Source organism: Penicillium robsamsonii (assembly GCF_028829455.1).
Source record: "Penicillium robsamsonii strain IBT 29466 chromosome Unknown utg000001l_segment0_segment0, whole genome shotgun sequence".
In the NCBI taxonomy this organism is placed as follows: Eukaryota; Fungi; Ascomycota; class Eurotiomycetes; order Eurotiales; family Aspergillaceae; genus Penicillium; species Penicillium robsamsonii.
Window position 1 is genome coordinate 5911294 of NW_026643219.1, and position 27391 is coordinate 5938684.

The 27391-nt window shown below is 47.6% G+C and overlaps 9 protein-coding genes across 9 annotated transcripts; 6 read left to right on the forward strand and 3 right to left on the reverse strand.

Annotated features, from left to right (window-relative positions):
• Nucleotides 1–819: 819 nt before the first annotated feature.
• On the forward strand, nucleotides 820–5700 carry N7447_002299 (Ty1/Copia family ribonuclease HI; the record flags this gene model as incomplete). The annotated part of the gene is made up of 3 exons (XM_057226574.1): nucleotides 820–2399; nucleotides 2492–2651; nucleotides 2725–5700. The coding sequence occupies 3 exons, from the start codon at nucleotides 820–822 to the stop codon at nucleotides 5698–5700; spliced, it is 4716 nt and encodes a 1571-aa protein (XP_057090590.1).
• Nucleotides 5701–6315: 615 nt separating this feature from the next.
• Nucleotides 6316–7834, forward strand: N7447_002300 (uncharacterized protein; the record flags this gene model as incomplete). The annotated part of the gene is given in 2 exon segments (XM_057226575.1): nucleotides 6316–7811; nucleotides 7828–7834. 2 exon segments carry the CDS (start codon nucleotides 6316–6318, stop codon nucleotides 7832–7834), a joined length of 1503 nt encoding a protein of 500 aa, XP_057090591.1.
• Nucleotides 7835–11776: 3942 nt separating this feature from the next.
• On the forward strand, nucleotides 11777–12212 carry N7447_002301 (TMEM14 family protein; the record flags this gene model as incomplete). Its single annotated transcript, XM_057226576.1, has 3 exons — nucleotides 11777–11813; nucleotides 11864–11956; nucleotides 12016–12212. The coding sequence occupies 3 exons, from the start codon at nucleotides 11777–11779 to the stop codon at nucleotides 12210–12212; spliced, it is 327 nt and encodes a 108-aa protein (XP_057090592.1).
• Nucleotides 12213–14491: 2279 nt separating this feature from the next.
• On the forward strand, nucleotides 14492–15562 carry N7447_002302 (glycosyltransferase family 32 protein; the record flags this gene model as incomplete). The annotated part of the gene is made up of 2 exons (XM_057226577.1): nucleotides 14492–15222; nucleotides 15532–15562. 2 exons carry the CDS (start codon nucleotides 14492–14494, stop codon nucleotides 15560–15562), a joined length of 762 nt encoding a protein of 253 aa, XP_057090593.1.
• A 327-nt stretch (nucleotides 15563–15889) lies between these two features.
• N7447_002303 (GMC family oxidoreductase) lies at nucleotides 15890–17635 on the reverse strand (the record flags this gene model as incomplete). The annotated part of the gene is made up of 1 exon (XM_057226578.1): nucleotides 15890–17635. One exon carries the CDS (start codon nucleotides 17633–17635, stop codon nucleotides 15890–15892), a length of 1746 nt encoding a protein of 581 aa, XP_057090594.1.
• Nucleotides 17636–18734: 1099 nt separating this feature from the next.
• Nucleotides 18735–20811, forward strand: N7447_002304 (catalase; the record flags this gene model as incomplete). The annotated part of the gene is made up of 11 exons (XM_057226579.1): nucleotides 18735–18765; nucleotides 18817–18946; nucleotides 19018–19041; nucleotides 19091–19301; nucleotides 19367–19459; nucleotides 19511–19518; nucleotides 19569–19692; nucleotides 19748–20035; nucleotides 20090–20174; nucleotides 20236–20664; nucleotides 20735–20811. 11 exons carry the CDS (start codon nucleotides 18735–18737, stop codon nucleotides 20809–20811), a joined length of 1500 nt encoding a protein of 499 aa, XP_057090595.1.
• Nucleotides 20812–21349: 538 nt separating this feature from the next.
• On the reverse strand, nucleotides 21350–21634 carry N7447_002305 (uncharacterized protein; the record flags this gene model as incomplete). Its single annotated transcript, XM_057226580.1, has 2 exons — nucleotides 21350–21567; nucleotides 21625–21634. 2 exons carry the CDS (start codon nucleotides 21632–21634, stop codon nucleotides 21350–21352), a joined length of 228 nt encoding a protein of 75 aa, XP_057090596.1.
• Nucleotides 21635–22930: 1296 nt separating this feature from the next.
• Nucleotides 22931–24740, forward strand: N7447_002306 (uncharacterized protein; the record flags this gene model as incomplete). Its single annotated transcript, XM_057226581.1, has 4 exons — nucleotides 22931–23069; nucleotides 23126–24226; nucleotides 24283–24616; nucleotides 24674–24740. The coding sequence occupies 4 exons, from the start codon at nucleotides 22931–22933 to the stop codon at nucleotides 24738–24740; spliced, it is 1641 nt and encodes a 546-aa protein (XP_057090597.1).
• Nucleotides 24741–24946: 206 nt separating this feature from the next.
• Nucleotides 24947–27234, reverse strand: N7447_002307 (fungal specific transcription factor domain-containing protein; the record flags this gene model as incomplete). Its single annotated transcript, XM_057226582.1, has 6 exons — nucleotides 24947–25870; nucleotides 25932–26130; nucleotides 26183–26307; nucleotides 26357–26410; nucleotides 26478–27169; nucleotides 27219–27234. The coding sequence occupies 6 exons, from the start codon at nucleotides 27232–27234 to the stop codon at nucleotides 24947–24949; spliced, it is 2010 nt and encodes a 669-aa protein (XP_057090598.1).
• Between the last annotated feature and the right edge of the window lie 157 nt (nucleotides 27235–27391).

Consider the following 27391-nt stretch of genomic DNA (forward strand, 5'->3'; position numbering starts at 1 on the left):
TCTGCTTCATATATATTCCGTAACAGAAATATGAGTTAAATCGTCACCTAGCTTATTCGCTTATCGGTGCATCCTGACTTCCATCCGCAAGAGCTTCACCAATTCCGACTTTATAGGCTTTAATATGACTCGGTACTTCTTCATACTTGACTTGTCGAATTTGGTCAAAGAGTTCTTCAAGTTTGTCACGTCTTGCAGTACGTCATAATTGAGTCGGAACTGGTGGCTATCTAGGCAAACGATACCAGATTTGACAGAGTGAAGTTCATGTCCCTTTTCGCCGAGCTGTATTTCATCGTGTTTCTCAAAACTCATTTTCAGGGTTGGAAATAGCTTGTAGGCAAAGGTTCGGCTCAAATTGTTTAGCGAAAAATTTCCCGGGAGGTAGAAGATGGCAGAAAAAGTTACAGAAATAAAATACTTCGGAGGTTGCTCAGAATTCACAACTTACGTTATATGTTATCAACTAATGTTGTGGTGGTCGGAGCCTTGGTGCCTCAGGCATCAACCCTTTGTTGGTATATGCAGCACCAGCATACCGGAATACCGGAGGATTTATTAATCCTCCAGTATGCAGTAATATTTCTTATGTAATCAGGATAGTATAAATTGTCAGAATAGTGGATACAGAAAGACAGAGACTTGAATACCATTGATTGGACCCTTATAATACGGAATACCACCTGTGTGGACAGTTATGAGCCCGGATCGCACTGAATGAACCTGCTGTAGTCGAAACACAGCACGATTGAACCCCTGAAGCTGCCGAAAAGAGCAATTGTGGAGCTATTCCCAGCTACCCCTGAATTGTATCTAGCAATGGAGACAGCATCGATTCTCTCCGCCACGAAGGGCGAAAAACTGAAGGATGAAACGCAATGGCGTACCTGGTTCACGAGAGTGAGGTCGTACGCGAGGCAGAAAGGTGTATGGGAGCTGTGTGACCCTGAAGCTGTGATGGCTGAGATCGCTGCTGTATCTACCGCGATAGAGAAGCCACCAATTCGGCCCGACCTCCTTACCGAACCGACAGTCCCCGAGTATCCCGAGGAGGGGGATGCAGAGGAAAAGAAAACCTGGAGAGATCGGATGGACCTTTTTAAAATCAAGTATGCCCGATGGCAAAGCGAGGCGAAAGGACTGGCCGATGTCAACGAGTATATCTTGATATACCTAGACCCGGTACACCATCTAGCTATTATACCGCTGGAGACGCCTTATGAGAGACTGGTCTATTTGAAATCCCGTTTCGCCCAGACGGTCACGTACCGAGAAGAGATTCGAATGAAATGGAGATATTTCTCTACCCAAAGACCAACGGGAGATATCGAGCAATGGATCCAGAAGTGGGACTCGATGAGAGAATTGACGATTAGTCTTGGAATCGATGATAGTAATCCGAATCGAGACTTTGTATACGCAGTAAAGGACGTACTGCCAATGTGGTGGCAAGCACAATACCAGGACATTGTCGCTGATGGGAAGCCGGTCGATACTCGAGTCCTTATCGAGTCCTTCCGTGCGATGAACAACGATATTGGTGTGAAGACAGTGTCGTCGACAAACGCCCCGAAAAGCGCATTCTCTACCTGGCAAGGTTATCAAGAAGCGAAGCCGGATACCCCGTACGAGAAACGGAGGTGTCCCTGCGGCGATAGGCACCCACAGCATTCTGTGCGTACGTGCTGGACTGTGAATGAAGCAATCCGCCCGGAAGGGAAGCCTATAGACCAGAGAAAGGTGGACCGCGCAAATGAGCAACTGTCAAAGGATCCAGGATGGAAGAAGTGGGTGGACAAGACGATAGCAGGAGCTAAACCGAAAGCCGACCGGCCCGAGCCGAAGGTTAAATCGGCCAATGTCCTAACCAGCTTTATTACGATGACGAAGCATGCCCTATCCGCTAGCGAGGTGTCGCTTCGAGATAGATGGATCCTCGATTCGGGATCGAGCGCGCACGTGTGCAATAACAAGGACCTATTCATTAACCTTCGGCCCGACGCGATAGAATTGAAGACGGGAGATGGATCTACCCGAGTACTCGGTCGAGGCACGGTCCGCTTGATAGGAAAGCACCCCCAGAGGGGACGAATGGAGATCACGTTAAGCGACGCACTCTATTCGCCGACGTTTCACACCAACCTGGTGTCGTACGCGCAATTGAAGAAGAAGGGTGGCACGTGGTGCCAGGAGACGAACTGTATCCGAGACCCTAATAAGAACCCGGTCGTTAGCGTACGATTATGGGACCAATTTGATCTATGGATTTTTGACCAGCCCGACGAAGCGCTCCCCCCACAGCAAGCATTCGCTGCTACCCCGCAAAGAGCAGCATCGACACCGAGGAAGTCAGTCAAGACGCAGGAATCGAAGGCTTCGGTGGAGCTCTGGCATAGAAGGTTCGCGCATATCGATCGGAAGACGGTAGCAAAGCTTGCTACAATGGTCGACGGTGTCAATATCCAGGAAGAGAAGCTGACAACGCCGACAGCGACGTCGGGATCGAGATCGGTACCGATAGGAGAAGAAGCACCACTGTGCGCGACGTGTTGTATCGGGAGGGCACCGAGACAGATCTCTCGACGGCCTATAGGACGCACGTTTGGACGATTCGGAAGGATTCATTTCGATCTGATACAGCTACCGCCAGCGTACAATAAGCATAGATGGATCTCTCACTTCTATATCGAGGGAGTTAGATTTCACTGGCTGATGACACACGAGATGAAACCAGAGTGTCAGTTAGCTATCAACCAGTTTGTTGAACTAGCTAAGAATCAGTGGAATTTGCCTATCAAGGCATTTCACTACGACAATGAGCTTTCAGCAGGCAAGAAGGCCGAATACAGTCTAACGAGCGACGGTATCCTAATCTATCATACCCCGCCAGCACACGCGGAAATGAACGGATACGCCGAGAGATCTGGTGGCATGATAATCGTCCGAATGCGGATGCTAGCGCTCGAAGGGAAGCTTCCGAAGGAATTATGGCCCTATTTCGCCGGTGCCGCCGTGTGGATGCTGAACCGTACCCCGACGTACATTGCTTCCGAGAATCGGTGGATCATACCGTGGGAGGAAGTGCGGAAGGAGTTCTTAAAGGGCGCGATTCCACCCCGAATCAATCTCGCGAAAGTGAGGTTATACGGAAGCTTAGCGTACTGTCGAATTGAACACCAGGTGAAGTCAGATAAGATGAATCCTCGCGCAGAAGTTGGATTCCTAGTTGGATACGTGGCGTCCAATATCTATCAGATCTGGTTTCCACACTCAGGAAAAGTGAGGCATATCAGGGATGCTATCATAGATGAATCTCGTAAATACACACCGGATTATGAGAAATTCCAGCCGATTCCTATGCCGCTAGCCAAGGAGCCAGAAGAGATCTCACTCGCTGAGATTACCGAACTGGTAAACCGTGAATTAGCGAGTCGGGAACCTGTCGGGATACTGGAAAGGACTCGCGAGGAAGATGACCAGGAAGATCGCGAGCAGCAAGCTCCCCCACCACCAGAAGCCCCGCGGGATGAAGACGAAAACGAAGATAACGAGACCTTTCGGCCCGAAGATAAAGAAAATGAGGCTATTCGCACCACCCTAAGTCAGGAGGTGAGAGATACTACCCCACCTCAGGGGGTGAGTACCCAGGCAAGCATGCCTACCCCGATAGGACCGCCGAGAATGGCGATAGGTGAAATCCAAGAGAGAAGCGAACCCCAGAAAGCAGTGCCAGGTGCTTTCCCGGCCGAGGACCTACCCCCGCTGCCGAATACGCCTCCGCACGAGCCCGAATCGGACGCTGACCCTGGTCAGGGGGTGGATATAGGTGATCAGGATGATCATCTAATAGAAGACCAGGCCCAGCAAGAAGAAGATCGGACCAATGAAAGTGAAGAGGACGATCTAGAAAGACAGCTACAATCTGAATTGCTAGCACCAAGCAGAGAAATCAACAGCAGTGTAGACGTCAGTAACATACTGACAGGAAGTCGTACGCGCAGAGCACGAAGAGATGACGATTACGCCTACGCGACTACGATCAAGATAGCTCCAGAAGGAGAAGAACCGCCCGCCTTCCTACACGCTTTCGCGGCAGGTTTATACGCCGAGAAACCAGACACCCGTCGTCACCGAGACGACCTTCCACCGCCCCCGAAACACTGGAAAGAGGTCCTGAATCACCCTTTTCAGCAAGGATTTCTCGCAGCAGCAGCGAAGGAAATAAGGTCGTTAGCCGAGAAAGAGACGTTTGAGGTTATCGAGAAACCAAGAGACCGAGGAGTACAGATACTGCCGTTAATGTGGGTCTTTACCTACAAATTTGATGCGGACGGATACCTGGTGAAGTTCAAAGCCCGCATTTGCGTACGTGGAGACCTCGAAACGATCACGTACCAGGAAAAGAGAGCTGCGACACTAGCAGCAAGGACCGCAAGGATGATCTTCGCTTTGGTCGCCGCATTTGATCTGAATCTGCGACAGCGGGACGCTGTTACCGCGTTCTTGAATAGCAAGCTGGAGCAAGAGACGTACTCGCATATGCCAGAAGGATTTCAGATCCCAGGGAAGTGCTGGAAGTTACGGCGAGCACTGTACGGACTACGGATCTCGCCGAGACTATGGCAGCAAGAAGCTTCGAAGGTGCTACGAAAGCTAGGACTAAAGCAAGCACCCGAGGATCCCTGTGTGTTTACTGGGGATGGAATTTTAGTCTTCTTTTACGTGGATGATATCTTAATTGCTAGTCATCCTGACGTCAAGAAGCAGGCTGACCAGCTGGAAAGAGATCTGGAATCGCACTGGGAACTGACAGATCATGGAGAAGCAGCATGGTTTTTGAATATCCGGATACTCCGAGATAGAAGACAAAAGAAATTATGGCTATGCCAAGATAGCTATGTGACAAGCATCGCGAATCGATTCAATCTGATAGACCGACCACCGGTCTATACACCACTGCCTATCGAAGAATTGACTCCCTACACGGGTGCCGCAACCCCACAGGAGATCCTATTATACCAGAAGAAAGTGGGATCCGCAGGGTATGCGACGACGATCACCCGACCCGACGCTGTAAAAGCGACCGCACGATTAGCTCAATTTTTGACAAATCCTGGACCGGAACACCAGAGAGCTGCTGATAGAGTCATTACGTATTTGTATACCACGCGAAATCTCGCGATCGAGTACAGTGCCGAGGTCGAAATGGACTCGATTCAGTTCGCTAGCGATGCTTCGTACGGAGACCACCAGGACAGGAAGAGCTCCGCAGGGTATATTTGCCAGGCGTACGGAGGCCCGGTCGACTGGAAAGCGACTAAACAGCCGACCGTAACGACGTCCACCACGGAAGCCGAGCTGCTCGGGCTATCTGAAGCCGGAAAGCAGGTTCAATGGTGGCGCCGACTACTCGAAAGCCTTGGTTTTATTCCATCCCACCACCTGACGATCGATTGCGACAACGAAAGGACGATTGGATTATTGACGAGCGAAGACACGGCGTTTGAAACGAAGCTTCGGCACGTGGATATTCATCGGCACTGGCTTCGGCAAGAAGTTCGGGAAGGAAGGATTCGCGTGCGATGGGTAGCGACAGCGAGCATGGTTGCCGACGGACTGACGAAGCTGCTATCTCGGCAGAAGCACGAGAATTTTCTCAGGATGCTGAGGATGGTAGATATCAGCTATATGCTGGTTTAGATGAGAAGAGACAGCGATCCCATACTGGGACCGCTGAGGGGGTGTGTTGGTATATGCAGCACCAGCATACCGGAATACCGGAGGATTTATTAATCCTCCAGTATGCAGTAATATTTCTTATGTAATCAGGATAGTATAAATTGTCAGAATAGTGGATACAGAAAGACAGAGACTTGAATACCATTGATTGGACCCTTATAATACGGAATACCACCTGTGTGGACACCCTTGCTAGATAGATAGTTTGGGAGCTCGCTCCTCTTGACGAATACAACTCTCTCCCTCCTCTCTTGCCGGACCCCACTACGTAGGTTCCACCAGGTTATGAGCACCTTATCTTACCCGCTATCATCAATTTTTTATCAAGAAAAAGGAGGCATTTATCAAAAAACATCAATTTCGACCGCGCAGAGAGAGTCGCGGCACACAACGACTGGATAGGGCGAGACCCACAGCGGGAGACCCCACCTTTCATCAACCAACCAACCAATAAACGACGAGTCCGAAGTACAGCATCTATCGTGATAGTCGCCGTTTATCATCAACAAGGAGTCATCAACAAAGCGTACCTCATTACCAAGCATTTCTCACAAAAGAACCAACCAACCAACCAAAATGGCAAGGCCTCTCTGGGGACCAGGATCCGTGGGTGGTAAAGACTGGACAAGCGTGGAGGATGCCGATCAGACCACTCTGGGTGGTGATCAAGGAGAGGGACTACCAGAAATTGGCAGTTTCGTGCTCTATAAAATAGAGCCGCCGCTAAAGGAAAAAGAGGACTTCGACACTTGGTTAGACACGGTCACCAAGATCCTTCAGGGTCACAACCTCCACCGGTTGATCAACAAAGAGGTTGAAAAGCCAGACAGAGACTCCGAAAATGCAGAGAAGTGGATGAAAATCAGTATGCAAGTGAGAGCATGGCTCCGCGCTGGATTAGATCCCGAGATTGCAAAGGATATCACGTCAACTGGCGAAAGAACCACCTGGGCAGATGACTTTATGCAAGTTTGCAAGAAGCAGCTACGGGGTGAAGGACACGGAGCGTTAAGCGCAGCAATAATACGCTTCGTACGCACAAAAAGAGAAGAGTTCTCAACAACAACTGAGTTCATACAGGCGATGAAGACACGATTCGTCACAGCAAATGACCTCAAAGCATCGTTCTGTGCCTATCACGCCATTGTGCTTATGGTAGCGCAACTCTATGAGATCCCAGAGCTCCGAGGATCCATTGAAATCAAAAACAACGAACTGAAATCGATCGTGGATCCAGCAATGACACTGACCACTAATGACTTTTTCAAATACTGTCAGGAAATGATCGATAAAATCAAAGAGATCCGCCTTGATGAGGGACTCGCAGCAAGCGGGACGAACCGGAATCGACAAGCAAAATCCGACAAGAAGGACAGACTGATGAATGCTCCACTAAAAGGGAAAAGCATCAAAGACCACATAAAGGAGTGGAGGAACCACAAAGTGCAACGGTCAACAAATGGAGCATGTTCCTACTGTGGAACCAATGGTCATGATGCCAAGGATTGCTACCACCTCGTACGAGAAGATCGCCCTGCAAGTTGGAAACCAAAGCCTGGTCTATGGTACTACAAAACATACCAGGAATTCAAGGAGGATAAGAGCCAGCAATTCACAGGAAAACCCTCAGAAAGGACAAAACAAGCGAATTTCGACGCCGTCGCCACGTCAGCAACCGCTAAAGATGATGACATATACGACTTCTCAGGAGCAGCAATTGCTAGAGAAGGAGTCGCATTATCTGGACTAGCAAGCAACACACGGCAGCTCCGGTCAGGAATTGATTGGGTGCTGGACTCCGGTTCTTCATGGCATATCTGCACAAACAAAGACCTTTTCGTCACCTATACCCCTTACAAACCAGGAACAGCAACCGGTTGGGATAGCAGCAATGGTCAATCAGCAACAGCAGAAGGACACGGAGACATCATACTCCCAATCAGGAAGCCGTCAGGAGGCAGATTCGAACTGAGGATTCACTGCGAGTACAAACCAGGAAATAGGTTTAACCTCCTTGGTCTTATAAAAGCAAAGAAAGACCTAGGAATCACCTGGAACATTGAGAACATGACGTTAGTTCGTCAACAGCAAGTAATCGGCTACACGTTTATTGCAAAGAACGTGCCATTCATTGAACTCGCTGATGAACCAAACCCTATGGAAAGCACTGACCAGCAAGCAGAAGGACTCGCCTATGTGACAATCCCTGCGGAGCTAGCACACCGAAGACTAGGCCACGCAGGAAGTTACAAAGGGAGAATCAATAAAGAGAAACTGGGATACGATATCGGATCAGAGCACTTCGACTGTGAACCCTGCGGAAAAGGAAAGTCGAAGAGAATAGTCTCTCGAACCGAGCAAGTGAGAGCAACAAAAGTCGGCCAACTCCTGCACGTAGATCTCCATCCAGTGAAACCAAAAGGCATAAGCAAAGAAGGCAAAAACGATAGAGAGTATGCGATGGTCATCACAGACGACGCAACACGATTTCGCATAGCAATATGCATTGCTAAGAAAAGCGACGCCTCTCAGCACCTTCAAAAATGGACAAAGCAATTCAAGGAGCACGCTGGATACAGTCCTACAGAATGGAGACTCGACAACGGCAAGGAATTCTCACGCTTTATCACCTGGGCGAAGGAGCAGTCAATGATTATCAGTCCCTCAGTCCCGTACGCACACGAACAGAATGGTGTGGCAGAGTACAGTGGTCATTATTTGATGCAAATCGCGAGGACTATGCATATCGACGCGAGCGCTCCAAAGGAACTATGGACAGAGGCGATCAACACTGCCGCCTATATCACAAATCGACTCACTCGCTCAGGGGGTGAAGCACCAATCATCTCATGGAGAAAAGCAATGAACCTTCGAGGAAGTGAGGAGATAAATCTATCATTCCTCCGGGTATGGTACTCAAAGGCATACGTGAATAACCCCAAAGAAACCCGAGTTCAAAGCGCAAAAATGGACCCAAGAGCATGGATCGGATATCTCGTAGGATACGAGGGTGATAACGGTCATTGCTACAGGATTTATAATCCAGAAACCAAGAAGATCACAATCCATAGGGATGTCGTCTTCTGGGAACGAAGAAGTCCACAAACATACGATGGAGTAAGCGATATCAAAATCGGAGAAGAAGTCATCGATGGACCACCAAAGAAGAAAGTCGAATTCTCCATTGGAGAGCCTCTATTCAAAACAATCAGGGAAGCCACAAGAACTCTAAATCAGCATGTTAACCCAGGAGAAGAGCATTTCTCGGAGACAGAGGAAACTGAGTTATTCTACAACACAGAGGAAGGGACCCTAGAGGAGCGACTACAACTGCTAAGAGGAAGCAGGACGCCAGAAACGCCTACACAAATCACTCATCAGCAAGCATCGCCCCCAATCACGGGGCAAGCAAGTCGACAAATCCCATACCATATCACATACCCTACCCTACCAGAAGACCAAGCAGAAACCCCTTCTCCAACGCCTTCTCCGCTGGCACAACAGGGAAACCAAGAGCTTCAAGAACAGGAAGATTCACAAGAAGTGACACCAAGAAATCCAGCACGCCTGGATCCACCAGAAATTCTCCGTCCAACCGTCCATCCCACCGTACAAAACGAACCCCAGAGTCCACGCCGATCGCCGAGAACCACAAAGGGCAAATCTCCAGAGAGATACGGGGATATCACGTGGGGGAAATACGGACGAAGAGATGAAGGAGCACAATGCGCTGTAGAAGAGACAGTGGCAAGTGGAGGAGACCAAGAAATAGGACTTCTACCAAGTGATTACTGGGGGAATTCGCCGTTCGGTGTGGGTTTCGCCCTCTCATCAACAGAAAGAGGACCCGATCAAGGATCTACGCCAGCAAGTGATCAACTGAAGTCGTGGAGAGTCAAAATCCCTCGTACACACGGGGAAGCAATGAAGTCAGAATTCAAAGATCAATGGCAAAGAGCAGCAGAGGTCCAAATCGGCAAATTAAAGGCAGCAAATGCCTACGAGATCGTGGAGAGACCACCACCAGGAAGCACAATATTACCTGGAAAGTGGGTCTTCGACCTTAAGACCGACAAAGACAACAACGTACTAGAATTCAGAGCGAGATGGGTTATCTGTGGAAACCGCCAACGCCCAGGCTTTGACTTCACAGAGAACACTGCACCAGTCGCACGTGGAGAAACGATGAGGTTATTCCTAAGCATTGTGGCAAAGAAAGGAATGATACTCGAACAAGTGGACTACACAGCCGCATATCTTAATGCAGTCATCGACGGACGAACGATCTACATGAAACAACCTACTGGATTTGAAATCGCTGGCGAAAATGGAGAAATGGTATGCCTCGTCCTACAAGCACTTTACGGGCTACGCCAGGCAGGTCATCTATGGTATCAAACTATCATTACACAACTAAGGAGAATGGGATTCGAACCACTGGTCGATGAACCCTGTATCCTAATCCACAAAGAGCGACAGATATGGCTACTTCTCTATGTCGATGACACGCTGATCGCAGCAAGAGAAGAGGAGCAAGTCCAATGGTTTAAACAGACTATTCCATTCAAATACAGAGATCTCGGCAAGCCAAGCAGGTTCCTGGGAAGCAGTCTATCACGGAAAAAAAATGGCATTTTCCTTTGCCAGAAGGCATATGCAGAGGAGATAATCGTGAAGGCAGGCCTACAGGAAGCGACGAAGGTCTATCTACCAATGAAAACCTCATACAAATCACCGGAAATAACCAGGAATCCCGCCGAAAAAGACGTTCGAGAGTCGGAGGAATTACTGACCGATAAATCATCTCTTACGCCTGGTGAAACAAAGGCGTACGTGGAGGATATCGGAAAGTTAGGCTGGCTAACCGACAAGTCACGCCCTGATATTGCAGTGGCAGTCAACAAACTCCAACGAAGAGCGTCTGCACCAAGAAAAGAGGATCAAGAAGCATTAAAACAACTCAATCGCTATGTGAAAGGCACAATTGATCTCGGGATACTCCTCGGAAAGGATGACACAAACCTTATTGGCTTCGTTGACGCCTCATATCAAGACTGTGAGGACGGGAAAAGCACGGAAGGATTTATCTTTTTCTACGCAGGAGGCCCAATCAGTTGGTCATCGCGAAAGGAGGATATCGTGGCAGGAAGCAGCTCCACAGCAGAGTACATCGCCTTTGACGCAGCAATCAGGGAGTGCTACTGGCTACTCAAAATACTCGAGCAATTAGGAGAGAAACAACCACTTCCAATCATGCTACACACAGACAGTGATAATGCAGTCGCGATAATGAAGAGCGATACATACACAAAAGGAGCGAAGTGGGTCAACAGAAGATATCACTTTGTCAGGGACGCAGTGCGAAATGGTATCATACAGTTGATATTAATCGCAAGCGAAGAAAACGTTGCCGATGCGCTTACAAAACCACTCGGAAGAGAGATATTTGAGCGCATGAATAAGGTAATGATGGCAAAAGAGGCTATGCAGCAAGTAAGTTAAACTGCAGGAAGCAAATTGTGAGAGAAGATCCCCTCGGGTTGTTGAGCCTGGGGGGGTGTGTTGTGGTGGTCGGAGCCTTGGTGCCTCAGGCATCAACCCTTGCTAGATAGATAGTTTGGGAGCTCGCTCCTCTTGACGAATACAACTCTCTCCCTCCTCTCTTGCCGGACCCCACTACGTAGGTTCCACCAACTAAGATCAGCTCCAGGGCTGGAAGCTTTCAGTGTCAACCTCTTATTCCGCACCCACGCATCTAGAGAACCTGGATCTGCTTGCCCCTGAGGATGCTGCGGCATAATAATTCACGTAGTATTTGTAGGCTTCAGGTGTATTATAAGACGCAAGAGTAAAAAATGTTTGTCGTTGTCAAAGTGATTTATTTTTAGCTGGATTCGGTGCTCGGGTTCCCCGAGGCCCCGATCCCGAGGCTCGCTGACTCATGGAACTCCGTGATCTGCTCCTGGCACCAGAGGGAGCTAAATTCCGAAGCTTCATACCCTTGGAAGACATTGATTCCAAGTGCTTAAATATTATCATGGCTGAACATCCTTCCTTCACCCTTGCCGCTCTTTGTAAGTCCTGCAACGAGATTAAGTTGTTTAGCGTTTCTGACCGAAACTAGTGCCTATCGGAGGTACCGTTGGGTTTCTACGAACCCGATCAGCGCCTTCCTTGATTGCCGGTGTTGGACTCGGCGTCTCATATGCCTATTCTGGTAAGTGCGACCTTTATCATACGTGTGCCAAAAAATTCCGAGACTGACCATGTTACTAGGTTATTTGATCAAGGAGAACAAGGACTACGGCACTGAGCTCGCCCTGGGAAACAGCATCCTCCTTTTGGGCTCTGCAATTCCTAGGATCATTAAGACAAAGGCTAGGGCTGTTATGCCTCTGGCTCTCGGTGTCACTGGGCTGTTGGCATCCTTCTACTATCAGAAGAAGGTGCGGGAGTTCCGCTTCGGAGTTTAGATTCTACCAGTTCATAGATATTACACCGTCAATTCCACAGATACGCTGCTTAGAGATATCGATCCTTCCTCTCGCAACTATTGTATGTGAAAATGGGTCTACTGAGAACCAACTTGCCTATCCAAATGTGATCAATGTACCAAAAGATGAGAATTATAACTAAAAGGAATGTGAAGCGAGGGGAGAGCAAAAGAGTAGTCACTATATCTTCAGCTCACTGGTTACGAACTATGTAGAGCGTTCCTGGCTTTCTCCGCTCTTCTTTTCAATTTTCTTTCACTTTTTTCTACATCATCCTACAATATTTCTGTAATCTATTAATATGATCCTATCAAAAGTCTACAGATCTCCACCCACCCGCTACCTTATCTTAAACCCTCTCATGTCCCTGAAAGTCAGTTTTTGGATGACATTTTACAACTACCATCGCAATATAAGGTGTGCGGTCACTGTCTAGATTATGATTTCCCGAAGATTCTCTAGTCTAAGTGGCCCTGGTCAATAGGGTTAGATATATCTATATAAGTAAGAATGTGTGCGTCTTCTTGAGACACCAGGACGAAATGTATTCAATACATAATGGGATTACAATAATATATAATGTTGCCTGTGAAGCGGCTCTAATATTAGCCGCTCAACCCCACTCCTATTAAGCCCCCAAAGCGGAATAGTGGATACAAGTGGTGTTTCACAATTGAGGGATTCTATTTTGTAAAAGCTTACTCCTCATGTCTGATATTGGGAATTTTGCTGTACAGATGTATCAACTTTATCCTATGGGTTGTCTTGTGACTTGCCTAGCTCACCATACAAATTTTCGATCGATGAATACTTGAATCCGAGTGAACTTAGCCGGTTTGGGCTGGATCCCAGATGGAAGCAGACCGTGGCAACGCACATGGTTTACAAACAGTTGCGCCTTGTCAAAATACCGAGGTTTCACCGTGATCATCATCATTATGCTTTCCTATATAATGAATATATAAGATGGTTCCTCTTTTCCCGTGTCTTCTATGGATCGAGAGATGTTGAAATTTTCAACGAGGAACTTCTAAAAAATCATGGAACCTATTCTGGACCTAAGTCAGTTAGTTCCCATCATGAACGTATACATGTATGACTCTAAAAGGTTCAACCGATTGTGTTTTAACAAGGCGCTTAGTCAGGCTAGTATATTTAGTAATCTTGTTTCCCGAAGACTGTCGTTATAGGCCATTCTAGTAGCTGTTAGGGCTAGTATCCTTCCTGTATATTACACTATACGCGACTATGCCTTGCACTTGCAGTCCCGAGGTAATCTTGTAAAAAATTATCGTTTAAATATTAAACGAGAACGCGCCGATAAAATTGTACTTCACGAATTATTTCGAATTCACATGGAGCATAGTGCGTGGATTAAATGTAGAGCAACTTAAAAGAACATGGAATAATACATACTTGCATATACAGGCGGGGAGGCGGAGGCTCAGGCCGCCAGTAAATGATTATCGACGATCTATCTCTCTTTGATTTCCTTCTCCTTCTTATAGGCGCTGTGAGAACCTGATATCCATAGATATTTTACCTTAGTAGCCTGTTAATCAAATACACAAATAAAGTCCGGTGCATTGGTGATGCTCAAGTTGGCAGAGGCAGATATAATCCATTGGACCCTCTAGGTAAGTGCCAAACGAGTAATCGTGTTATGAACTTGGGCTGGGGGAGCTGGAGCATCGGGGGATTGTTTTGCTAACTACTGCTTGGTAGGCAACAGTATCAGGCTCACCGGAACTAATAATATACCCTTATAACCCTGTTGATCACCGAGCCGGAGAACCTGTCGAACCTTGTCGTATGCTGCGCCAAGAGCACTGTCTCATCTGGTATTGCTACGGGGTTACAACTTCTGTCTTGGTATTATACTCCTGCTTGCATGATAACGAGAATTGCACCTGTATATGAAGCCAGATTTGGTGGCCCAATGGTCATCTCACAGTGAAACTACACGAATTGCATAGGCTGTTGTTCTACGTGCTCCTAGAAGGACAGTTAAGCAGCTACTAGTGGCTCTTCTAAACCACCGAGGCCACTATTAGAACATACAGTGTGTACAGTATCGCCCCGTAAATATACACACAGACTCCTTATTCTTTTGCATACCAACATGTTATTACGTATTCGGGGTTTAAACAAACGAGGAGTCTCTTATGAACCCCTGCTCTTTGCCCACTGCCAGTCAGTCTTTCGCTTCATGACCGGTTCTCACTGCTTCATGTGTTTGGCACTGGAATTCTAGTATAATGATCATCATTTGGGGGAAAGGGCGGACAAGGCTCATGGCTGTCGGAATTTTGTCCCTCGTTCTCATCTTCCTCATTCATTTGCTCAACTTTGCAACCTCCTTTTCCAACTCCGGCGAATTATCCGCTTCAATGGATGTAATTGCTGCGTGCCCTACCTCTGACTTCGAGCACCCCAACGACTCTTATTTTGTCACCGTCGCACAAATACCCAGCGTTGTCCATCAAATATGGAAAACAAACGACCTCCGAACCTACTCCACGCAAATAAACGCATCGCGCGACCAGTGGAAGCACACGCTCGAGCCCCTAAACTACACAATCAAGCTCTGGACAGACGATGCCATCCTCCAGCTGATCAATCGCAAGTATACTTGGCTTTTGTCGACGTATGAAGCCTATCCCCAAAATATCCAACGTGCCGACATGGCCAGGTTGCTTGTCGTTCACGCAGAAGGAGGCATATATGCAGACCTCGACGTTTACCCGACCTCGGCCAGTCAAATACAGTGTCTGCAAAGTCTCAACCTCGAGGCCATATTCGCCCCGACGACAGGCACCCGGGGACTAAGCAACCATTTCTTCATGGCGGAGCCTGAATCTCCATTCATCCAGTGGGCACTATACGAGGGCAAGCGACGCGGCGGTGCGACGTCTCGATTCATTCCCATACCGTATCTGCAGGTCTTTTGGTCAACCGGACCCACGATGGTGACAGCGGCATTTCGGAAGTACGCATGGCTATATGGCAGCCTTCAAGACACCATGGGAGTGTTAGATGATGGATATACCAGAGCAGTGATACGCCACGAGGCAGGCAGATCGTGGCATGGATCGGACGGGTGGGCATTCAATTATATAGCGGACCATGTAAGGATTGATAGTTTTATAGTGATCGCTGCTTTTTGTCTCGTTATATTGGGGATCGTATACCTCATGAGAAGATATTGTTTTTGAACTGCAACCTTGGAATATGCACGGGTGACAACAGAAGGAAGAACCATGTCGGAAATTTGGTGGATTTGTGCGTCGTTCTCTAGGCATTTCCCCGATGACCATCTTTGGAATTAAAGAGTTGGACAATCTTGTATATTACGGTTTATCGAATGTTCTACAAACTTTCAATTTGGTAGTTCTTGAGAGGTTTTCATATTTTCATATTACTACTATTATATGGCGATTTAGGGCATGGCTGAGTTGATTTTAGCAAACGTTCACTGTACGGCAGTCCGGATTTTCATTGCCTACCACGGAGTATAAAAACCGTCAATTGGCTTTGAAAGGTCCAATTTGGATAAGTGAGGCATCAATTTTGAAAAAAAATTAATTTCATAAGAGTGAAAATCACACCATATCGAACGTTTGTACTAAAACTTCAGGTCATCCAGCCCAACTAACTTATTTATAGAAGTCTGCGTGGTCACGCTTGATGGCATCGGCACCCTTTTCACCAACCATGTACACAGAGTTCTGGATTCGACAATCGGGAATGACAGGAATGACGGATGCGTCAATCACACGGAGGTTTTTAACGCCATGGACCTTGAGGCTGGGGTCAACCACGCCCTGCTTGATATCCTTAGACAGACGGGCAGTACCACAAGGGTGGAAAGATGTCTGGGAGCGGTCTAGGACGGCCCTCTTCATAAGGTCGTCGTCGTGCAGCGGCATCTCCCAGGGATACTCATCCTCAATGATATCCTTGAAGCCCTCTCCATTCTTCAGGACATCATAGGAAAACCTGATACCTTCACGGAGAGCGATGATGTCGAGGTCGTTGTTAAAGTAGTTTAGGTTGATGTTAGGTTGCTGCAGCGGGTCGGCGCTGTTGAGGGTGACCTCACCGGGGTCGGAGACAGGGCGAACAAGATCGACCATAACCGTGATGTAGTTGCCCTTACGTGGCATAGGGTAGTGCCACTGGAACGCGCTACCGAACAGACAAACGAAGTCAAGCTCGAAGTGAGGCTGGCCGTACGGACAGAATGGGTCCTTGTTGTCATTCGAGGCCTTGGCCTGGCTGTACTGAGGGTCTTTTTCCAAGTACTTGTCGATTCGGGGGAATCCGACCATCTCAAGGAAGCCAGAGCCCAATGGACCGCCGTGGTTGTTCTGGTAGGCTTGGATGGCCTGATTGTTTTGTGGGGTTCCCTTACGGAGGACATAGTCTTCCATACCAAAGCCATCCTTGACACGAAGGACAAAAGGAACACCGGGGTGGTCTAGCAGATGCTGACCAACGTGGGCGTTGTCGACAACGACTGGGATGTTGTGCTTCTTAAGCTCTGCGCTAGGCCCGATACCACTGAGCATCAACAGCTTAGGGGACTCGAAGACACCTTCGGAGACGATGACTTCACGGGTGGCATAGAGATTTAGCTCCTGCCCAGAAGCCGTGATGACAGTCACACCCTTACAGGTCTTATCAGCATTATCGACGATAAGCTTCTTCGAGTGCGCCTCAGGAAGTATGGTGATGTTTGGTTTGTCGGTGACATAGAGGAAACTACCAGAGCGGCGACCCTGATAAATCGAGTTGACACTGTGGGTTAGGCCAACCATATGACCGTCGAAAATGTTCTCGTTGATTGGCTGACCAGTGGATTTCCACGCTTTGGTGAGGAGGTCGCGGAAAGGTTGCATCTCGGGAATAAGTTCGGAGTGCGAAATCGGGATCGGGCCGCTTTGGCCGATTTTTTTCAGTTCTGGTGGATATGCCTTCTCATCATCATGGTAGGTCGCACTTTTTCGCAGGTAGGGAACGAGAGGGTCCCAAGTCCATTCCTTTCCACCGTACTCCTCCCACATATCAAAGGTACCCTTTGATCCAGGAACCCAGGTGAAATAGTTCAAGGACGAACTGCCACCAAGGGCTTTGCCACGGGTATTGGGCTTTTCAATCCGCTCATAGTCGTCTCGCTTGACCATTGTTGACTTGTAGGCCCAATCATACTGGCTGTCACGAAGCTGCATAGCTTCCGAAGGGGTTCTGATCTCTTCGATGTCTTGCGAATTGCCAGCTCCAGCTTCAACGACCAAGATCTTAGCGTTGGGGTTCTCAGCTAGGCGGCCGGCAACAACGTTGCCTGCAGTACCACCACCAACGATAATAAAGTCGAATCTAGCATTATCTCTGACAGACATGATGCAGTGAGAATAATTGAAAGATATTTCAATTTATGGAAGATTCTTGAATGAGACAGAGGACGCCTTTCTCATAACCCTTTTATAAGTGAGCTGATGTACTTTGCCTAGAATCCATGGATGAAGCCTTGCATCCCACTTTCTAACCCCTCGGGGAGACGTCATAGACCTAGAAAGGAACAAAGTAGCTCAGGATGCCTAGGAGTCTAGAATCGTCTAAAAATCCTTACTGGTCTTCTCCAGTTCACCGGACTCGTGACTGAGGGGCGTAGGGATCAAAGTCTACCAACGGATCTGCTGGACTACCTCGCGTGCCTGAAGTCTAGTTGTTGGCACCGTAGATGGATGGCTCAATCATCAGCCACGTGCGACATAGCCCATAAACAATTTGCTCCCTCTCTCTCCCTCTCTCTCTCTCCCCCTCTCTCTCTCCCCCCCTTCTCTCTCTCTCTCTTTGTCCGTCCATCTCTCAGCATAGGAATCGATACCTGTTTCTCCGTAGATAATTGCATCAATAGATTCCTACCTCCGAGACTAGTTCAAGAATTCAATGGATTCGGTTGAGATTTGTCTTATCTCTTATTGGTTCGATCGAGCACTCAGAATATGTGCGGATGCCCCGGATTTATGAAATGGCTGGTCAACAAATCATTCTCAACTATTTAACCTCGAAATATCTTGTGCGGCTCCAATAAAATTGCAAGGTTAGAGCTGGGCGAAGTATCGATGATCAATAGAACTTCGAATGTGGGGGCTTACAAAAGAGTTGATCTACTTGGCATGAGATCATGACCGTACCAAAATACTACCTTGAGGTTTTTGTTCCAGATTTTCTCAGAGTCCCCAATTGTGCACGAGGAATGTCAAGCTCCAAGCTTTCGAGGCTTCAGGAAGTGGGGATCGTACCACACTAACCTGATAGTAATTAATGAGACGTCAACTTATCGAGACCTTTTCCTGAAGTCTGACGTAGTGGAGGTCATCGGTCTTCCTAGCAAGAGATGAGGTTTTCCCAGGGAGCTATATAAGCCCTCGAGACCAACCCATATTATCCATTTTCTTTCTGTTGGACACTATTGCTATTATCCCGAGTATCAACATGGACGACAAATATTACACTTTGGCTGAAGGTACAAGGTCTTTCCAAGCTTGGGTTTATGTTGACGTCTGACTATGTATAGGCTGCCCTTTTGCTAGCAACAAAACGGCCGTTATGATGCGGGGTGGACAAGGTGGTGGGCTCGGATTGTTGCAGGATACTCAGCTCATTGAGACCTTGGCTCATTTCTCTCGGGAGAGAATCCCCGAGCGGTAAGCATCTTGTGTACATGATTTGTTACTTCTTTGAGTTTCTTAACTAAACTAATATTGGAACCTGGAAGAGTTGTTCATGCCAAAGCTGTTGGGTAAGCTGCTAAGCCTCTGGAAAATTGCTCTGGTTGACACTCGGTGTAGGTCTTATGGCGAGTTTGAAGCCACGCGCGATTGCTCTGACTTCACCAGCGCTAGCTTCCTTAATAAGGTCGGAAAGAAAACATCGGTGCTTCAGCGCGTGTCAACTGTCGGGGCCGAGTCAGGATCCGCTGACACCGCTCGCGATGTTCACGGATGGGCAATGAAGTTCTATACAGACGAGGGAAATCTCGACTGGGTTTTCAACAACACGGTATGATTGGTCGCCATCTCGATAGTTTATTTGTTATTTGAGTCTGACTCTTATTACCACCTCAGCCTGTCTTTTTCATTCGTGATCCGATCAAGTTCCCGTCAATGAACCGATCTCACAAGCGGCACCCCCAAACGCACCTTCCTGACCAAAGCATGGTAAGTACACTTGCTTCAATTGGTGATGAGCAAATCTAATAAAGATCGCAGTTTTGGGAGTATGTCTCTTTCAGATCTAATTGTGAATTAGATACTAAACCTTAATCAGTTTCCACGTCGGTAACCCGGAAGGCATACATCAGCTTATGGTTCTCTTCAGCGACCGTGGAACTCCAAAATCGGTTCGCTTCATGAATTCGTACAGTGGACATACATATAAGTTCACCAAGGCGGTAAGTAAAAATAATAACCAGCTGCTAAGCTTTCTCTCACTAAGGTTATGACTAGGATGGATCGTTTAAATACGCAAAAATCCACGTCAAAACGCAGCAAGGCGTACAGACTTTCGACCGGCAAGAAGCTACCAAGATTGCCGGAGAAAATCCTGATCATATGATCCAGGACATGTTTGAGGCTATCGATAGAGGCGACTATCCTGTTTGGAATGTCTACGTCCAGCTGATGAGCCCCGAAGAGGCCGAGAAATACGAATGGAATATTTTCGATATGACCAAGGTTTGGTCACACAAGGACTTCCCTTTGCAGCAGATTGGTCGTCTTACTATGAACCGCAATGTAAGTTTCATAACCTCTGTCCGATATTCACTTGCAGTGGCTAAGCTCGGGCAGCCCCAAAACTACTTCGCAGATATTGAGCAAGCGTCATTTTCGCCATCAACGATGGTTCCTGGACTCGCTGCGTCCGCCGATCCGGGTAAGTTGGGGAGAGCCCATCAATTCTTTCTAAGAATCCTTGATACTGACTTGAACCCAAGTGCTACAAGCACGACTCTTTGCATACCCCGACGCGGCCCGTTATCGACTCGGAGTGAACTATCAGCAACTCCCAACCAACGCAGCCAAGGTCCAGGTTTATTGTCCTTTCGAGAGAGACGGAAAGATGAGATTCGACGACAACTATGGCGGGGACCCTAATTACGTTGGGTCATCGATTAAGCCTACCAAGTTCTACCAAGACCTGAAAAATTCAAACCCTGGAGCATTGAGCCTACACACTGACCACGAAAGGTGGGCGGGAGAGGTTTCGGCCTATACTAGCGAGATCACCGATCGAGACTTTGTTCAGCCGGCAGAACTGTGGGAAGTTATTGGGCGGGTGCCTGGTGGCCAGGACAGGCTTATTGACAATCTCGTGTCTACCGTCAAGGATGTTAAGTACCCTGAATTGCGCAAAAAGGTCTATAGTAAGTGCCCTAATCGTGGATCCAAAAAGAGGTCCATCCACTGCACTTCAAGTTCTAACACTGAATATAGGCCTTTTTAGCCGTGTCAACAAGGATCTCGGGTTGAAATTGCAAGAGCGTACCGAAACAACAATCGGGGTGGCATGAGATCGAGCTACTTCTGTATTTCCACTACTCTCGTTGACTTGTGTGTCCAATGTGATTGAATGATTTTGGTCTGAATTGTGGGTAATAGCTCAAAAATGATAATACCACATGATAATCGACTACATCATGCGTGTGGCGACGGCTCACGTTCATGGATCGGCCTATATGTAAAAGTCATAGTTTATGTGACAAATGACATGGCACTAATTGGAACGGAGACGAGTTTACCCCACTGGGGGCGAAATAGTCTACACGAATATTACGCGGAGAGCGGAGACAGCCTATCATTTGATATACATGGGATTCCACATTTGGATCCGCCAACTTCGCTATCCCAACAGCACCACCTCCTCCTTATGGCCATAACAGAACAATTCCTCCATGAGCCTTCACCTCCCCTAGTTTGATAAGTCATTTTATTAAATGAAGAAAAAGGTGGGCGGCTTCTAGTGATAGCAGAATACCCTAGTAATATTTCATGGTGGTTTGTGCAGGCATAATCATAATGAGGAAAAAAACAATGAGAAAGGGTAAAAGACTACATCAAGCCTCCGTAGGTTTGACCCTCTTCTTCGAGTCGCTGATCCTCTTTAAGGTATTTCTTGAAGCCTTCCTCGTCTTTCTTCAGATTGGAATGCAGCTCACCCTCGTCGGCCTGAGGATTGTTCTTGGCAGCCTGGCCCTCGTTTTCATGCTTGTGGTGGTGAAGGATCTTGTCGAAGAAGGACTCATTATGGCCGGTAGGCTGCTGGATATCTATAATCAAACCTGTGGTTAAATTTTGGGACGGAAGGCCGAACTGGAGTCACAAACCTTGAGGCATTTTCACCGAATTAGTGACGTATCAATGGATATTAGACGTTACTTGGAGTTTTAAAAATGATCGGTTACATGATAATATCTTTCCATTATATACTTGTGTAAATGTAACTGTGGGAACGAAATGACGCATCGAAGATTTATCTTCCACGGTTCCGAATCCGGCGATAAAATAAAACTTGTGTGATTGGGCGTCCACTCTTTCACTTATATACCTTTCTAACATGGAGTGTATAGACAACCATGAGGTGAACTCGAAGTCGCATTTACTGGGATCATATATGCCAACCAGTAGAAACGAGTACCAGGAAATTATGATCAAAACAACACGTCTGAGAAAAGGATCAGTACAGGAGGAAGGCCCGTCAGCGATTCAGGGCTACGCAGGATCTTTAGAGGTCAGTCGTAATGGCACATGGATGTAGTCCACGGGTGGGATGGAGACTTAGATCAGCCCAACAAGAGACCGGGAACTCCCAGACTGACATGCTGGAGTTGGGGAAGGTGTACTTCATGGAGAAGGCACGCGGGGACGAGATAACTCGGATGGACCCATGATTGGGGGTGCCGGATATTTAGGTGTAGAATAGTGGTGTTCAAGGCATTTAGCTTAGGTGAATGGGCTGAATAAAGAGTGCGGCAAGAGGTTATCTAAATATAAAAAAAAATAAAAACATACAACAGTGAGGATTCGCTGGTGGTCACCCACCCAACTACTAACTCACCGGCGTGTGGCTTAAGTACGGCTGAGCGGACGGGAAGCCCTGTTTTCCACACCCTATGGTCGTATGTACCCGATACACCACTGGATAGTATTATAGAGTATAGTCTTTTGTTGCCCTACAGAAGAATCACCATCGACTACTCCACTCAGCCTTCTCCAACACGTCATATAATTGGTCCCACTAAGCCCCTGGAGATTTACGGGGATATGCCAACTAACCCCAATAAAATAGATCGTCTTTGTCCTGTGACTTCGTTGGATTGGCTCGGATTCTCCCGAAGGGGAGGGGTATCTTATCGAAGGATCACTGGTGACCTCGGGACAGGTAGAATGGCAAGATGGCTCAAGAATCTCGGATTGTCCCGATTTCTCTTATCGACGGCTTCCTCCAGACCAATGCATTCTGACCTGATCATCTCGTATCTCTTGACAAAGATAGCAGCACTGGAGATACCATGCAAACATCGGTATATCAAAGCCCCAGACGTTGCCCCTCGTTGATATTCTATTTCATCGTCTCCCGCAAAACACAAGCTGACACCATTTCCCTGGGTAATCCGGATGTTCATTGCAGCCATGGCGCCCAAGGAAATGCTGGCAGAATCGACCATTGCTCGCTATGTCAAAACCATCAGATCATGCCCTCGTGAAATCATTGCTAATAAGCAGATTTTGTTAACGGCCGCTATGTATGCGACGGCGGGCCTTCCAATTAGTATGTTTCTGTGCCTATACAAGAGAGCAGAACTCCAATTAATGGATATTTCACAGCTTGGGACCAAGGCTCCTCTTCCGTGATCCCGTCACTTCCTGGTTTCCAGGACGCTTTCGGCATCACCTCGGCCACAAATCCCACCCAAGTCTCTAACTTCATTTCATTTGTCTATATCGGTGCCGGGGTCGGCGCTGGACTTTCATTCTTCATCAACGATCGAATTGGACGTCTGTGGTCTTTCCGGTTATACATGGTAATATGGATCATTGGCCAAATGATCGCTACCTTTTCCTCCGGTCATATCGGAGTCTTATATACGGCGCGCATAGTGTCAGGTCTCGGGATAGGCGCTCTCACCGTCATCGGCCCCGTCAGTATTGTCGAAATAGCACCAACTGAATTTCGAGGACTGCTTTCGGTATGGTTCAGTGTGGTGATGCTCTTATCGCTGACGGTGTCCGTCTTTGTGGTCTTGGGTGTTTATCTTCATGTCGCCAGCAGTTATCTACAATATCAGATCGTGTTCTTTGTGCCGACTATTGCGGTCGCTTTTATCATTGTCGCAAGTTTCTTCTTATCGGAAAGTCCACGATGGCTGTTTCTCGTCAACAAACCGGAGCAAGGAATCGAGGCTCTGGTGACATTGCGCGGATTGCCTGCTACCCATCCGCGCATTGCATCCGAAATCGAAGATATCCAAAAACAGATCGAGACACAGCAAAAGTTCCAACACAGTGGTTCCCAAACAGGCCTTGTGAAATTGTGTAAAGAAACTTTCCTCGTGCCGTCTAATCTACGTCGTGTCCAACAAACGTTTATATCCTACGCGTTAGCACAGCTATCCGGTGCAAACAGTGTGACCTCATATTTGGTACCAATTCTTAGTCTGATGGGACTGGGTGGCGGAACGGATCGTTCGCTGTTTTTATCTGGCATGTATTCGATGGCGAAATTTTTCTTCACGCTCATTGCAAGCTTCTGCTTTATTGATATGCTGGGGCGTCGGAAAAGCTTCTTTACTGGCGTAACACTCCAGATGATCTCTGACATCTACATTGGTGTCTATATCAAATATAGACAGAGTGGACTCGTTACCAGCAACGCGAGTCAGGCGGCCATTGCTGCTATATTTATCCACGGCTTTGGCTTTGCTGTCGGTGAGTAGTAGGACGACATCATTACTGATTCTTTGTTAATGCTGACTTTTCCTCAGGCCTTCTGATTCTCCCATACGTCTTTGGCGCAGAAATTTGGCCCAATCACATTCGATCCTTTGGTGCGGCCATCTCACAGTGCTTTCATTGGCTTTTCTTCTTCGGCATCAACAAAGCGACTCCATCCCTCCTCGCTAAGACCAACAACTGGGGTGCATTCCTGTTCTTTGCGGCGTGGTGTTTTATCTCACTAGTCTATGCCTATTTTGTGATACCGGAAACTGCAAGCGAAGGGCTTGAAGACTTCGACGCCATCTTCGAGCAGCCACTGTGGAAAGCATATCGCGGTACACAGCGGAACCGTGTGACTTGCGTCGAGGCTTGCGAGTTACCGTAAGAATACTCCTTCTCATACTACTATGTTGTTTCAAGCCACTAAAATCAACGCAGTACTGAACAAGAGAATACGCCTGCGAAGAAGAAGTCGCAATTCGTGGATGGTGTTGTCGAGGTCTAGCTAATGCTGTAGTTTCCACATAATTTATTTTAGTATTATATTGGGGGTTTTATGTCGATCATCAACATAGCAGTAATAGGGAGAACAATATTCCCTCAAGATTCACATTTGATAGATGAAGAGTGTAGGCTAATTGTCAGATGCGAATGAGGTTTGAAACATCGGAGGAATACATGTGATATGACACCTAGTTCAGTTTCATTAGGCTAAGATTCTGGAAATTCTTGTAAAAACTCTTGAATAAACCAGTCCGAGCCTTGAGGCATGGAGAAATCATCAAAGCCCAAACTCCAGTCTCTTGGCGACAGGCCAGGGGGAAGGGTGTCACAAGGAACGGTCCATTGTGCCTGCGGAGTGGCCAGTCCAGCGAGTTTATCGTTTCCGCAGATCATGTTGATGGTTTTCTCAGAGAGTGTTTCGAAGATATCGCGATACGATGTAGCCAAGTTCCATCGCTCAGCTATAATCACCAAGACTGTTGTGCAGGCCATGCATGTATTTATTACCTCGCTCTGTTTAGTCTGCTGGCGAACTCTCCATGACCGCCAGAGACAATACAAATATGTTAACCCGCCTAGGAACAGAATATGGAGACTTCCCCAAGTGAATTGGACAGTTGATTTCTGGTAGAGGCGACGATACAGCACACATATCTCACGGGCACAGCGAGAACAATTTTCGAATGCTCTTTGGAGATTGTCTTCCTCTTCAATGAAGTCGGTGCTGTTCGACTCGTTTTGGCCAGATCCTTGTCGTCGTTTGCCCAGGACCCCGGTGATATATGAGCGATATAGAATCAGGATTGAATGATTGTATGCAATTTGGAACCATTCGTTTGACGCAAATACCGATAAAGGATGAGACGATGAATAGTCTAGGTGTGTGGGAGCTGATGCATGCCACTCTTCCAATTCTTGGCGCAAAGTATCAACTGTGGCAAATTGGCTACCCGTACTGGCATATTGTAATTGAGGTGAATAGAGATTGGCATGGAATTTTGCCCATAGTTGTCTTAACTTGATAACATGGAGGGTACCCGTCATGATTGTTGGCACCTGGTCATCGGTAGCACGGGGATTCGCCAGTAAACCCGTGTGAGTAATATTCTCGTCTTCGATATCCATAGGAAGCTAGTATAGAATGTTAGAATGGCATGATCTGAAGTAAGGTATCAAACATAATATATCATACCTCTGTATCGATCAGCTCATCTGGGATACCCACTGGCCGACCGAGGGTGAAAGCTGCAACACGATCAATGTCGTATGCGACCCAAAAGCACCTTCTAGACATCTCCTTTGTCAAGGGATCAACATGCCTGCGATATCTTTCTGCACTTCTGTGGTATCCTAGCTCGATACAATGACGAATGGCCATGCCTGATATTTTCCTATTGTTGACGTTACAGTTTGAGCCGGAATAAGGATAGGGGAAGAACATACCAAAGACTGGCTCCAGTAGGTGATCTGATTGAGTACACGGCGCAGCATAGTATACTTTGGATTGATTCCAGGTTATTAAGCGCAAGGACCGAGGGGAGGTAATCCAAGGCCATAGAATAGTACATCTGGTGGCGTTAGGAACTTAGAATACCCAACTAGTCACATAGAACATACCGCCGCTGCACCGTGCTGATTTTGACTCAATACAAGGGAGCCTGTCGCATAAACCTTTACGATAAGTCAATATTGTCAGATCATGTCTCAAATTCGCCGCGGGCACTGGAGGTGGTCATACCATGAGGACGAAAAATAGTGAAACGTCACCGGCGGTAGAAATGTTTACTGACTGGCTAGGTCCACGGACATCTTGTTCCCATTTGCAGAAGGTTGGTCGGTGTAGAAAAGGGTACTGAGGATGAATATTATCGAAATAAGCCCGCGATAGATTAACCGAAACACTTGGTGATGGTAGTCGTGGTACTCTATCTGGGCGTGTATTAGGGTGGCTCTCCTCTGAGTCTTCAAAAGTACGCGGCAACGATGACGATTTCTCGCCTTTGAGACCCATTGTTGCACTGATGATCCTCGAGAAGGAGACCGCCGACGAAGGACCGAAATAGTGGGGCTCACCACCCGCGGCATTCAGACAGAGCAGGGCAACTTCAGAAGAAAGATGGTCGACTTGCCCGGCGTGCTCCCTTGAAAGTGATGATGGTGCTTTATGTGTATGGGTAGAACTCGTATACGGCCCCGGTGAGTCCCGTAATTGGCTGAAGGTTGAAGCTTCCGGGGTTTGAGCCGAGGTTGTTGGAACAAACGGAGCAATGGGCTCGACATTCCTAGCCTCATTCTGATCGTCTCCATAGCAGGTTACGCCTGGACGCGATTCCCGAAGAAGCCCTTCCAGATAAACCACGCGTGATTCAAGTGACTGCATGTAGTCACGCGGGCGATGTAGCCCTGTGGCAGGGTCTTCCACGAGGCATTCTGCGCCACATCAGATAAAGCCACCAACTCAAAAGAGTAATCAATGTACCTTGTTGGTTTCTCATGCAATGGTTGCATTTCGGCGTTTGCCCATTGCACTAATCATGTGTCAACCTACATGTATGCATGTTTTCATACTTGTACGACCGTTACCTTCAATTTCTTGCGCTTGCACCCGATACAAGCCAGCATTGTCCGCTCCCCGGCTCTTGGTCGCTTTGG